The following is a 14,056-nucleotide window of genomic DNA, read 5'->3' as shown; positions in this document are numbered from 1 at the left end:
GAGTATTCGATTGCTTTTATTTTTTACAAGGAGTTAAAAAAATGCTATAGCTGTACCATTTGATCGTTGTCATTGTCGGGCCAAGCTGAGATGGTGTTGTCTCTGCTTTCTGCTAACAGTCTTTGCTGGACTCGCTGCAGGTAAGAGGAAAAAGCAATGCGAGCCTGCACTTTGCTGAAGATGAGAGGTAAAAGCAGAAAAGAGAGAGGACAAAGCATCAAAGGCAAAGCAAATATAAAGCAATGAAAAATAGAAATATGCAACAATAGCTGATAACAGAATGCTGTTGGAACACAGTGCATCTTGTCTGTATCTTGTCCTGTATCAGTATCAAAATGACAAACTGTCTTCGTGGCCCAGGTGAACCTGGAGAGAGTACTGCCAGAACATTGTAGCTGTCAAACACAAACAAAGACATGCTATACTATAATTTCCCAGCTTCGTGCACAGTCCTGGCAAGCACTAAGGAATTTCTACAAACTCAGACTTGTTATCGTAATTCTTCCTGAAATTATAATTTCAGGCACACGTTTGAAATGACAGGAGACTGCAGTCTTTGTTGAGTCTAAGTACAGTGGTGAAAGCATATTGTATCTGTGTGTCTTTATTTAAAGAAAAGTGAGTGTCTTGATCCTCAGCAAATTTTGAAACCTTTACATCTGCTTTTATACCATTTTCAAACAATGACTGTTTACTTGTCGCTCAGGAAAAGGAAAGCTATAGCTTTTGAATGTCATGTACTAGACTATGGCACTACCTGTGCTAATAAACCAAATTTTATTTACTAGATGGTCACAAACTACTTAAATTGCGGGACCTTCTGCAGACCCATCATGAACCTTAACACTTTTTCATGCCCCCTTTTACTGAAGTGCCATGTGCTTCAATCTAAGTTAAAACAGTGTTTTCATCAAAGCAGAAAAAGTTAAAAAGTAAACTATTATGTCTGGACTCAATGGCGTACAAGAATAACACTGACTTTTGTTGAGGCCCAGCCAGTCAGAGGTAGTGAGAGGAATTAAAACATGAACACGTGTAAATGTTCATCCTCGGTTCTACCTGCAACTTCACAGTACTCCTTACTCAGTGAGGACGAATGGCAGCAGCAGCCCAGAATGCATACTGACCTGAGTTCCCAGCCCTGTTGAAGGATGTTGAGCAGGTTGACTGTAGGGCTGGCATTGTGCACGGCTGCCTCTGAGCTGGACTGAGCCTTACTGTGGCATTGCTCCAGTGGTGTGGCCACTTGTTTTCTTTGCTCTGCTACCAAAGCCTTGTGTGAGACTGGCTCAAGAACTTGTTTCACCTCCTCCTGAGCACACTCCTCTCCCTCCTGACTGCTGTTCTCAGTCAGGGAGGCCTTGGATTCCTTCCCTGAGGTATGCAGCACAGCAAGAAAAGACAAATGTCAGTTGCATCACTGGCATTTGGGATAAAATACACACATACACTCAAAATAGGCTTTTTATTGTTGCTGCAATGAAATGAACTCATACAGAGTCATATTTGGCCAACCTTACCGTGACACAGGGGAGTTATTTATTGGAACCAAAAGTGCATTAGCGTGAGATGTTGTTCTACTTAGCTACACTCTTCTTAGTTTTGGAAAAAAAAAAGTTATTTCAAACTGAAGAAGGAAAAAAAAGGAACACATTGAGTTTACCCGATTTTTTCTTCCTTGCAGCAGAGCCATGAGTCAGGTGGCGCTGTCTCCTCTTTCGTGCCTCCAGAGACAGCAGCTTCCTCTCATACTGGACAACGTGACAGCCATGGACCACGTCCACCTGCAGCTGCACATTCCCGTTCACATTCCTGCGAGGCAGAGCGAGACGTGTCAACGCAATGATAATAACAACAAGAATAATGATTTATATGGATATTATCAACGAGTACAAAGCAGAGAAACAGCTGTAAATTTCAACTTTAACTTAGGTACTGCAGCAGCAACCATCTCTCTGAACTCACTACCTAATGAATATGGAAAAATCTTAGATGGGCTTAGTCGGGGGACAAATCTCCAGTCAATACAGTCAAACCTGTGGTTAAATCTTGAAAGCCTGCGCAGATTCAAGTAACCTAAATGAACGTTGTACTACAATAACAAAAACGCGGTTCAATAAAACGGCACTATTCATCTGCGACTGTCTTTCCCTTCCTGCCCCCGAATCGACGCCACAATGCCACATAGACACGGGCGCGCGCTGGAAAAGCTGAGTGTGCGTCATCTATTCAGCTGTTCGTCTCACCTATCCAGTCGAAAGACCAAACAAATGCCACGTTACAATCCCACCATTTCCACAAACTGATGGAGAGATTTATTTCCCATCCCGACCACAATGGAAATGCTTACCTTCCATGGAAAAGTCTGTTCGCCAACACGAAGTTCATTGATGTCTTGGACTCCAGATATCCTCTGAGAGAAGAAGATAATAAGCAAATTACAATAATCATAAAGGCAGGGGCCCCAGTGAGCCCCGGCGTCTTTATTTGTGGCAAATGTGTTAAAAATGAGACTTCTGTGATACTGTGGAAGCAACGGGTATTAACTGCACCAATAGCTCCCCAGACCGCTCAATAAAACGCTTTTAAAAATGCCACAAAATACCCTGCTGCTAACGGAGGTTTAATCATGCAACTAATCCTCATATAGGAATATAAATTTTAAGCACAATGATGGATTTCCTCTCTTAATAGGAGTTTAATAGCATTTTAATATAAAGTCACTGTGGGATCATTTTTTTTGGAACATAGACTCCTACAAGTTTCCAGTGACTCTGGAGCTATATCGTAGTTCGGTGGTTGAATTAGCGAATGCAAACAGGAGTCGCTTAGTCTGGCTTTAAGCTAAATGTCCTGCTTATCTGAGCACAGTATCAGTAATGAGTAACATTACAGACAAACTTCCCTTGCGGCCTACAAGGGATCTGTCTGTTCTTTCCTGGCTCAGATTACCCATAGAGCTCCCATGTATCCGCGGTGGGGAAGATCCTAATGAAACCTCCTCGTCTTTCATACTCTTCCTTTATCCTCCGTAGCACTCTGATCTATATTAGTGAAGGAAAGTAAAATACCATTTATTAAAAAAAGAAGCAATGTTTATACAGAAAAATACAGTTACACAACCTATACTAACAGTACTTTACACAACATCTTTATTAAGACCTTACCTCCTCAACAGTTAGGTTCAGAGTGCTGTCTCCTTGGCTGTGCTTAGCTCCTCGCTTGTCTTTAAGACCCTCAGTTTCTGAGATGTTGGTTGACGTCGGCCTCTGTCGCTACAAGAAGTGGAGACAATGCGAACAGTTTTCGATACAAACTGTGTACTACTTTTCCTCTTTTCAATCCAGTTTTGTTAAAGCAAATCAGGTGCTTCATAATCAGGATGAACAAAAGGCCGTAAGGGTAACAAACGCTTTCTTTTGAAAAACAATCCACAAAAATCTATTTGTATGTTAAGTTGAAAATATAAAAGCTACATCACAGATAACCAAAACCCCGTTCTCCTCTTTTGTCTTTGCCACAGAAATAAAGTACTTTTGTTAAGCAGTGGCATTTCTGGCCGTCTCCCTGCTCCATGCACTACTAGGCTGTGACTGACAACTTTGGCATGTAGTTTTGGAACTCGGGCCAGATAGAGGGGCACAACCCTGCATGATCACATCTAAAATTTGTCATCTGAATAGCAGGGGATTATATTTAATTTGCCTGACACGGATGGTGGGGATACAAAGGCAGCCAAAAAGTGACAAGGCTTAATCCCTCAGAAAAGGTCTCAACTGTTGCCCCTGATCAGAGTGAAGGGATAGGACAGGTTCTCTATGGGCCCCTGAAGTTCTTCAACAGCTAGTGTTTGGCTTGATTTAGGTGTGCCTGAAGCATCGGGAAAAAAGTTTTTCAGCTCATTACGTAAAGTAGCACATTGCGGCTTGTTAAGTGCTTTTGCTAAAGAAGCTTTGATTAAAAATGCAGCATTAAGGATTTATATAAGCCATCTGTCTGTCCCTGTGAAAAATTGCTATAGCCACATAATCAAATAAGCAAAAAGCAGCAAGCGATTTCTTACCGGTAATGCAACAGGCATCAGGGAATTGCAAAGGGACAAAGCAAAAGAAGATTAATACATCTGAGTCAACAAAAAAAAGCTTACGACTCTGCTGTGCGTAGTGGCTGGATGTGCAGAAAAAAGTTTCTAAGAGGAAATGGGTGAACACACTGCATCAGCATTGAGCCTGCATCAAGGCACATACAACATCCAAACCACATCAACATACAACAATGAAACATTGTTACTTTATGTCTAAACAGGCCTTTTACACAATATAAGGTGGAGCAGAAATCTGTCTGATTTAGTAATATCCCTCCAGCAGATCCTTTGCCAAATCTTAGTGCAGTAGTCGAGTGGAGGTAGCCAAGTGTATTAGCTGTTGTGGCATCATTAGGCAACAAGGCCTAGAGAGAGCATTAGTCACTTGATTAGAAATGATAAAACAATAAGCCACAGAGAGTGTAGCACTTACAAACTGAGGTCACTCAAACACTGTAATTGCATTAGCAGTTGTTTTGCATTACAGTGAATTTTCCATTAGGGTAAGAGAAGAGCTCAGTGGCAGTGGCAGGAATGTAGTGTAACTAACAGAGACATGAAGACAAGAATGGGAATGTTTCACAAGGAAGGGTGAATGAGTGCAATGCTTGGCTTGACGGTTGTGCGTGCGTGCGTTCGCGTGTGTGCTGGTGTCCACCACTACCTGCGTTCTTTGGTCAGAGCGAGGCTGTCTCGACAGGGGGTCCTGACACACAAAGCCTGCAGGGATACAGAAGAGCTATAAAGGGGCATGTTTATGACATCAGGTCTTAAATATGTTACATTCCCATGACCTTCATGTATTGCATCAACTTCTTAATGTTTGTGCAAGAAACCAATGTGGAGCATAGACCGACACAAAGGCAATAAATTAAACAATATCATGCTGTATGAAATACATGATTTTTTTAAAAATATATTTAGGTCAGAAAGAAATGTTTCAAAATAGGGACCCACTGCAGCATAATGCAACCCAGGCCCCTGATGCTGAATGGGTTTGTTTCTTAAGTTACAGTCACACTATAGAAAACAGTAGTTGGAGATCACTGTACAACTAAAATTACTGCGACTATATGCAAGGAACTTGTAATATTGTTGCCTTTGAAATGCCTGCTTTGAAGATGGGGAGTGGGTCTGTGACTACTCGCAGACAGTTGACAACTTTGGTGCATCAAGATGAGTTAGCAGAGTTAGTCCCTTATGAGTTTACAACTGAACAGGGTTAGGTTGGCAATTGCATGCAATGTGTTTGGGATACATTGGCAATTAAATGTGAGGAATCTGAAAAAATCAGCTATTTAACAGCAAATTGGCAAACATGCTCAGCGGCCTTGCTTTTACATAGGTATATAACTACTTTAAACCAGTTGGCAACAAGCTGAGCCAAGTCTCCTGCAGATGAGTTCTGCTCATCAATGCAGACTGATTCACAGTGATTGCAAGAACTGGCATTCAGTCTGTTTTTTTTATAAATTAAACATTATTATTTTTAAACCTTTGCGACTCTGTGTGAGAATGATTCTAACCCTGCCTGGTACAGGGTTACTGGGGCCACAACCTTGAGGAAGCGTGAAAGTGCTTGGTGGCTGAACTTTAGTCCATTGGGCCTATTCAGACAAAGCCCAAAAAGGCAACATGTGCCCACCTTCTTTTGGGTTTACCACCTGCAGGTGCAATGTATGGTGGGTGGGTGACTTTCAAGGGTGAAGGCCTTGGCAGTCTGATCTCTAGCTGGTGAAATAGCGCTTTTGGACACGGAACGCTACCTCTGTGATGGGGAAAGAGCCTGAGCTAATGTGTGAAGTTGAAAGATACCCGCTAGATATAGTTGGGCTCACTTGAATGCACATCTTGGGTTCTAGAACCAATCTATGGGACTCTGCTCCAATCTGGAGTTTTCCTCGAGGAGAGGCAGCAGGTAGGTGCACTAGTATCCCCCTAGGTCCCTGCCTATATGCTGGGGTTTTCCCCGGTGGACAAAACAGTTACTTTCCACGATGTGTTTAGGTCAAGGATAGGAACCTGAATGTCATTACACTTCTTGCAGATAATAGGTGTGGTGCTCGAGGGTGGGGACTCCATTTTCCTCCTGGGAAAATGTGGCTCTATTGGCTTCATCAGGTGGTGGCCTCCAGATCGCACTGGAGCAGGTTGGAGCTGAGTGTGAAGCGGTAGAAATAAGAATTGGCACCTCCAAGTCTGAATCCATGGTTCTTAGCAGGAAAAGGGTGGTGTGCCAACTCCAGGTCAAGAACAAGATGCTGCCCCAAGTGGAGGAGTTTAATATCTTAGGATCTTGTTCAAGAGTGATGGGAAAGAGACACGGGACAGTAAAGGGACCAAAAGAAAAAGGCCGTGGATACAAACAGTGTAAATGAGTTTCCGGCAAAAGATGAATGGGCTCTACCTTAGTGAATTCAGTCATTTACTGTAGGAGGGATTCAGAGTAGAGCCATTACTCGTCGAAAAGAGGTTCGGACATCTGACTGAGCTGCCTCTTGGGTGCCTCCTGTGCAAGGTCTTCTGGGCATGTACTACCATGAGAAGCCCCTGATCCAGACACGCTGGAGAGATTACATCTCTCAGCTGGCCTGGGAACATCTCCGTATTCCTTCGGATGAGCTGGAGGAGGTACCTGGGTTACTGAAGCCAGATAAGTGGCAGAAAATGGATGGATGGATGGAAGAATTCTACTTTTTTTGTTAATCCATGGGCGATGTCAATGATGGACTGTGCCATACAGTGCAGAGGCAAACCAGGAAGCTAGAAGGTTTTTTAGTTGTTGCTCCAAGCAAGCGACTTTATACTTGGTTACTAGTCTTTATGCAAAGCAAAGCTAACAAGCTTAAGAGTGGTACTTGTGTTATAAATGTATTTTCCAAAATGTTAAACTTTCACACACTGCAGTGAATTTACAATACACTGTTTTTAAGATTTTACTTTACATTTACGATTCATCGTGTTTGTCATTTAGATTTCTTAGCAAGACGTTCCCACCCTGTCAAAAAGATTTAAATCTATAATCTTTTGTTTATTGATTCCCACATTCCTTCATAGCTAACTAGTGGTCACAGTGACCTTTTAAATAAATAGGTTTATGTTCTATCTTGCTCTCACACTTTGGGTGAATTAAATCTATTGACAGCTTGGAGCTCTGGGCTATTTATTCTACCTCATCCAAGCCGTCAGGTAAGTTTCAGGCCCCCACCATGCTCTTGCCTAAACACGGCAATTATTACAAACACTGGTGACAGAGAACTGACAGCTACACGCAGGCAGAAAATTAATGCAAATGGAATGCTGTCATTATTTACAGGTCTGGGAGGCAGCCCAAGTGTTATCAGCCAACAGCGACTTAGTTTGTTTGGTACATAATAGATGTGCTATGTTTTACATGCCACCGCTTATTTTCCCCAGACGCGCAGTAACGTCTCCGTCCAAAGATAACTGGCAATTTATGATTCTACTCTTTCATTTAATGAGCCAGTGGAGAGGGTTTCAAGCCACAGCATGGCCTAGGGTTAAGACGCACATGCACATGTGTGCACACATTCACTCACATGGGCGTAATCACCACTCCTTTAATATCATTAGGCTGTGACCACAGATAGACATAATGGTTCGGTGCCATTTTAGATGGACGCCTGCTAATCAGTATGCTCTGTGTAAAATAGAACTGGTAATAAGGATAAAGAAGAGGATTAAGTAAAGTTAAATAATCAAGGTCTTCTTTCCCTACTTATACGGTTTATTTTGTATCTACAAAGAAAAGGATAAAGTCTAAAACTATGTGGGCTCCTATGGTTTCATATCTGAAGTCTTCATCTACATGAGAATTTATAATTAAGAAGGGAGGAAACATAACAGAGACAGAGTATCTCTCTTGCCCTGCTGCAAACATTAAAAAACAATGTTGATCTCTGCCTTGGGCCAGGCCTAATGACCACAAAAAAGTAGGCCTACGTTAACGTTTTTTGTCTGCAAGTCATTTAATGTCAATTAATGAAGGCTACGATTTATTCTTTCAACAGTGGAGCGCCCATTAGGAAGCCATACAGCTATTTTTGGCACTTTGCAAAACTCAACTCGTGGAATGCAGGAAAACATTAAGCATTAAACAATAGTCGACTGTCTCCACTTGAAACCTGCTGGTTAAAAGAACCAACTAGCAGTTATGGCTTTTAGTGACACTAGCGCAGAAAATAAAGCATAATTGCAGCACTTTTCATTTCATATTAGCCTCGCCAAAATAATGTCTTTTTCCCAAATATATACTTGTGCAATAAATACTCACTGAATGATCTCTTAATTGTACTTAAGTATTTTTCCATCCAGAGCTTAAGCATGAGTAATGCAAAATTTCACCTTAAAGAACATCTAAATCTTCAGTTAAATTTGTTTATAGGCTCTGAATCCTTGTTACTCAACAGTTAATCTAGCTTCATTCTGCATTGTGATTTGTATATTGATGGCTTACTGCAGATGTGGAACGTCAGCGTTATAGTATTTTTAAGATTCATACTGATACGATATTTGGTGATTTAAACATTCAATACATTGAAAAATATGTTTTTTCCTTTTAAAGACATAAAACATAAACAGATTTCTCTAACATGTTTTATGTGTAGTTATTTATAAGTCCTTATTAGGATAATATGAAAATGCAATAAAAAAAATAATCTTGTTTTGTTGTCACAAGTTGTGAATTATAACAACTATTATGAATTATAACAACAACTATTCTTTTTGACTTTAGTCAGATTCATGCCTACAAAGTTCCAAAAAGGCTCCCTTAATTGCCACTTTTAACATTGTTGACATATAGCAATGCAGCTGTTAGCTTTAAAAACTGACATCTGTTAATGTTTACTTTTTCCCCATAACTTTGAATGTTGATATTCTCCCAAGATTTGTCCTTCTTTGATTTTTATTTAGTGGTTGATAATATAACTGGAGATACAGACATGTAAGTGGACTGGTACTTATATAGCTCTTTTCTATTTAAGCACTCCAAGTGTTTTCTTACTACAAGCCCCATTCACCAATACATGTACACATTCTTACAAGGGCTTTTATCTATGCCTAAGCACTTGCTGCCTAATAGTCATAAACCAATGTGTGAGGTATCAGGGCCTGAGGCTACTTTAATTCACCAGCATTTCCCATGCTAGTCTACATCAAGCTCAAAGTGCAGATTTTATATGAAGTGATTTTCTATAAAGTCCACCCACTTGTGTAAAACTGTGGAATTAAATATAAGCTGGATTCATTCCTGCCGGATGCACTCACCCACAAGTGAAAACATGTCTGCAATCATGCTGGCCTTTATCTTTAGATCCAAGGGAGCATCACTGTAAATAAGCAGATTTCACAAACAAAATATTACTGTCATATAATGTCAGACTAAGATGCTCATTGGTTTAGTGCCTTCAACATGGCACTGAAATTAGGAACATTTTATAACCTTGAGATAAAAAAAACAAAACACCTACAGAGCAAAAGTCTTCTTTTGCTCTTACTTCTTTACATTTTGCTAGGAAAATGAGAAATCGCTTAAAACATGCAGACATAAATACAGTATATAAAACTAAAACCGTTTAGCCAATTTTAGCAAGCCTGAAAGTCAATATGACCATGTTTAGTCTCCAGCACAGCCTGAACTCTGTTAGGCAGCTTTGGTGTCATTTCTGTAAGTAGTCTTCAGGAATAGTTCTCCAGGCTTCTTAAAGGACATTCAAAGCGTCTCTTTTGATGTTTGTTACTTTTTGTTCCATCCCCTTTCATTCTGCTTCAATAATCCTGAAGTCTGGCCTCTGGGGATGCCAACCCATGACTGATGGTGTTCCATTGTGTTTTTTTCTATCGAGGTATACTTTTATTACACTGGCAGTGTGTTTGGGATCATTGTCATGCTGAAAAATGAAGCTGTTGCCAATCATTCACTTTCCCGAGGGTATTGCATGGTGGATCAAAATCTCACTGTACTTATCTGCCTTCATTATTCCATCAACATTGACAAGATCCCCAACACCACTGGCTGAAATGCAGCCCTTGATGAACAGTAGATGGATCAAGTGAAGGTCTGGATACATATCTCAGGTTGTGTATCAGCTCTATACTGAATAATTTGTTTTCCTATTTCTGAAGGACTTTACTTTTAGATACTAGATTCACTAGAGTCATTTGCTGTAGTTTTTTAAGCCCAAGGTTATTTTGTCCTCCACTTCTCCAGTTTCCTCACTCTTTTTAAGGACACATTGCACACCATGCTTAGAGAAGATACCAAGTTTTCCACTCATACCTCTTTGGGAATCCCCTTATTGGTTAGAGTATACTATTTTCTGTCTATTAAACTTCGAAAGACCTTCGGAAAACCTGGAGAACTATTGCTCAAGAGCACTTTAAAATAATAAAAGAAAGGCTGGCTCCTTTGAAGCAAACTATAATAAAGAAATGAGGGGCGTCTCAATACTTTTGCACAGTACTGTGTGTTTTGGAAAAGAGATCCTCCTGAAATAACAAATGACAACAATTTAATACAGTAATTGAGTCACTCACCAGGCTAGGGAGGGAGAAAGGTTCACCTCTAACAACCAGGGTTTGAGGTTGGAGTCAATGAGCACATCAAAACCATACAGTTCTATAGAGGGAAACACAAAATGAATCAAAAGGTTTTTACTGCAGACAAAGAAGTCAGCAGAAACAGGATTACTAAAAAAAAAGAAAAAAGAAAAACTCTCCCAGATTTGCTCAGTTAAAGGATGAAGGATATCAAAGCCAGAAGCACTTCCAGAGTTCTGTCATAACCTCATTATGTGGCATCTGGCAACATGGCCTATGACTTTCTGCTATTGATTACACGCATGTTATATACCCAATCATTCAAGAAAGAAACATTTACCAATGCCTGCTACTGAGGGACTGGCTCAAATGCTTTAACCAAGCATATATATACACATGTCTCATGAAGATTCTTACACAAGATGGTGGATCAAAAACAAACTGTCCAGCAAATAATTTTGGTTGGGAAGGTTAAACTAAAACTTACATAGTTTCATTAGATATTACCTAGAAGGACACTGCCCTAATGGTCACCAGAAAGAGTTCCAGCACCATCATAAGTTAGTATCTTGTTTAACTTGGAAAATAAATTCAGACATTAAACTGGGACCATGACTTACAGTGGCAAAATCTAGGGAATTAGAAAGCCTTAGACAATATATTATTATAGTATATATTTCACCCCAGTTATAGCTGAGCACTGAGTGACACAATAAAAAAGTGGTCAGGCAGTTCCCCATGTAAAAATTAATCCACTCCACTCCAATTTTCTCTCCTGTTTCACTGACTGATATATGGCTCACAGTGGCAGAGTTGCCCTATGTGCCATATGAAAGCCCTCACACTGTTCTGGGGAGTGTCACCCAATAAGCCAACGACCCATCGGCCCCAGCAGCAGCGTGCAGGGAAACCGCAGTATTTTACAGGGATAGCGTGAAGCCCAGCCAAAGAGGCAGAGGAAAAAATCCCTCTAATGGCACTTCAAAAGAACAGACTGTGTTGAGAATAGGCCTGGGTGGTTGGAGGTTTCAAAGCTGCTGTAAGCAGCACTGTTTGTTCTAACATCTCAGGTCAATGCCAGTGTTAAGCACACAAAAGCCAGCATGACAGCAACCAGTGGCCCCGGTTTTACACTCAGTATCACATTGATAAAACAGAGCAGATCAAGTTTAAAAGGATGAGTAAATGTAATTATGTGATGTTGTATGTAGTTAAAAACTCATGAAGTTAACCATTAAACAAACCATGAGTTGTATGAGATGTGTATAGTATGTACACTGGAGCATGTCTAAATAACTTGCAGATGTTGGAACAAAAAATACAAAATAAAAACCTGGAGGCAGATGTCAAGTAAAACTGCTTGATATTCATCAGAAATGGTCAAGAAGTTTTATTCATTTTGGTAAAAATGCAGGTCTCCATTTATTACTTTCAATTCATTTTAGAATGAAATGCATTTTGTATCTGAGGACAGATGTTACATTTCCTTTCTGTGAGTGATAAATGGGTTATGGGAGCATATGTTTATAAAAGGTTATATGGATTTCGTTATATGGTGAAAACATGACTCATACAAACATGTCTGTTTGGTGTATGTAATTTATAGGCTATCCGCATGCAATGTAAAGCTGCCTGCTCATTTGTGTTTGAATGAATGCACTGTTTCTGTTGAAAAGAAAAGCAACGGCCATGCAGTTTTTGTAAGAAACAAATCTGCTCTGGACAAACAGACAAAATATGTCGAACTAAAATTGTGGTATAGGGTTCTTGTTTGGTGTAAATAAAATTATTTTCAACATTAAAGGAACAGTGTTTAAAATCTCTCCACTAGGTGTTAATAGATTTCAGATTGCAGTCAACTGAATTCTCTTTTATTATGGTGCATTGCTGAATAAGTCGTAAGTTCCCAGTCAGAAATTTTTTGTGACACATTCCATTCAACTCAGATTGAAACTTGAAAAGTCAGAACAAATCAACATACCCCAACTTAGTAATCCAAGAAGGTGACACTGAATGTAAAAATTAGTAAAAAGTACACTTTAATGTTTACTTCCACTGCTAAATAAGCCATACACAGAACTGATCAGGCTCGATACATGAATGTGTTTTTTAAGTGCAAAAAATAAGTATGCTGTATTTCTAGTGATACCTCTACCTTGCCAAGAACCAAAATAAAATCCTGTCTCTCACAGTTTTTTCTGGAAGATCCTGACTTGGGAGTGTTCTGAGGTATCTGGAACTCGGCATTACCCGTCCTATTTCAATTCATAATCCCAGATATAGTGGCTGTTGTAGGACAAACAACTCTGGCTGTTGTTCATGTGTAGTGAGTATAGGCAGTCAGTCCTCTGTTTACCTCAGCTGAACTCATGCTTTGTGTCCACATCGATCTACACTGGAGAAGGCTGAAAAAGTTTGAAGTCTGATAGAACTCGATGAGTCAGTGAAGCTCACTTCTGTCTAATAACAGCGATACTATAAGTTGTTGAGAATATCCTGAACAGACAGTGACTGACCTCTCACCACATACATAACATTTGATTAGACGGAACATCGATGTCCATCTCAGCCACTTTATTCAAGATGATGGGGCAACACGTTGAAATCCACACACTGGCACCTGCTCCTATGTACTTTTAGTGGATTCATTCTTTAAGTTCATGAGAATGTATCAGTTTGCTAGAACATGTAGTTGCACATTAATCTATCTATATTAATGAGTCCAACATTCTTTTTTCTATTAAATAACAAAGAATGACTTACTGTACCTTTGAATTAGTTTGTTAAGTTTAATTTGTCAGGACACACTTTGAGAACATTTCTTTACATCAGGGAAGCACAATATCACTGGGTCACTGTATATCACATGCACTGAGAGCTGAACTTATGGTAGTGTCATAGGGTCCAAATTGGTGAAAGTGCAAACACTATTTTCGTGATGGAAATGAGCAGAGTCTGCCATACGCCCACAAGCCAAGAGCTGCAACATAAGCTGCCACTGCCATCTTTAACTTCTTTAACTTCTGCGGATGGACGGGACCCCCACTGCTAAGCAGTGCTCACTTAGCAAAGCATTTTATTTTCCACTTGCTAGCTTTATACCATTTAATCCACTTTTATAGGAAGATGGGGAGAGAGTGTGTGTATCATAAAGCATTATGCATTAGGCTTATAGACAAGAGCACTGGAATAAAAGGGCTTAGCTTACACTCCCTCTTCAGTGGCACCACAACAACAGGGAGAAAAAAAACAACAAAAAAAAAAAAAACGGGAGGTGTTACACCACCTCACCGTCCCCCCCGACATGCAGGCTCCATGTGTCACGAATTTTCCCCCAATTAGGAGCAGACGCCATTCCTTCCCCGTGAGCCTGTCGAAGCGCTCACTGTTAGGCACGTTTGTTCTGCGGCT

General features: G+C 40.2%; 1 protein-coding gene across 7 annotated transcripts in view; it reads right to left on the bottom strand.

Annotated features, from left to right (window-relative positions):
* The window catches only part of ttll5 (tubulin tyrosine ligase-like family, member 5), a 57,703-nt gene that overhangs the window by 29,544 nt on the left and 14,103 nt on the right, over positions 1–14,056 (bottom strand). For 5 of the 7 annotated variants that reach the window (XM_039603172.1, XM_039603174.1, XM_039603173.1 and 2 more), the window contains exons 13-22: positions 10,643–10,724; positions 9,374–9,435; positions 4,749–4,804; positions 4,148–4,189; positions 3,168–3,275; positions 2,953–3,044; positions 2,351–2,413; positions 1,664–1,812; positions 1,128–1,374; positions 57–174 (exon numbers count right to left, since the gene is read on the bottom strand). In XM_039603172.1, the coding sequence (XP_039459106.1) occupies positions 57–174; positions 1,128–1,374; positions 1,664–1,812; positions 2,351–2,413; positions 2,953–3,044; positions 3,168–3,275; positions 4,148–4,189; positions 4,749–4,804; positions 9,374–9,435; positions 10,643–10,724 (1,019 nt within the window). The remainder of the gene's footprint in view (positions 1–56; positions 175–1,127; positions 1,375–1,663; positions 1,813–2,350; positions 2,414–2,952; positions 3,045–3,167; positions 3,276–4,147; positions 4,190–4,748; positions 4,805–9,373; positions 9,436–10,642; positions 10,725–14,056) is intronic. The other 2 variants (XM_039603175.1, XM_039603176.1) reach the window with 2 other exon arrangements.

Source organism: Oreochromis aureus, linkage group 19, assembly GCF_013358895.1.
Source record: "Oreochromis aureus strain Israel breed Guangdong linkage group 19, ZZ_aureus, whole genome shotgun sequence".
Lineage (NCBI taxonomy): Eukaryota > Metazoa > Chordata > Actinopteri > Cichliformes > Cichlidae > Oreochromis > Oreochromis aureus.
The sequence above is the reverse complement of the archived record's forward strand: the minus strand, read 5'-3'. Positions and strand labels throughout refer to the sequence as shown.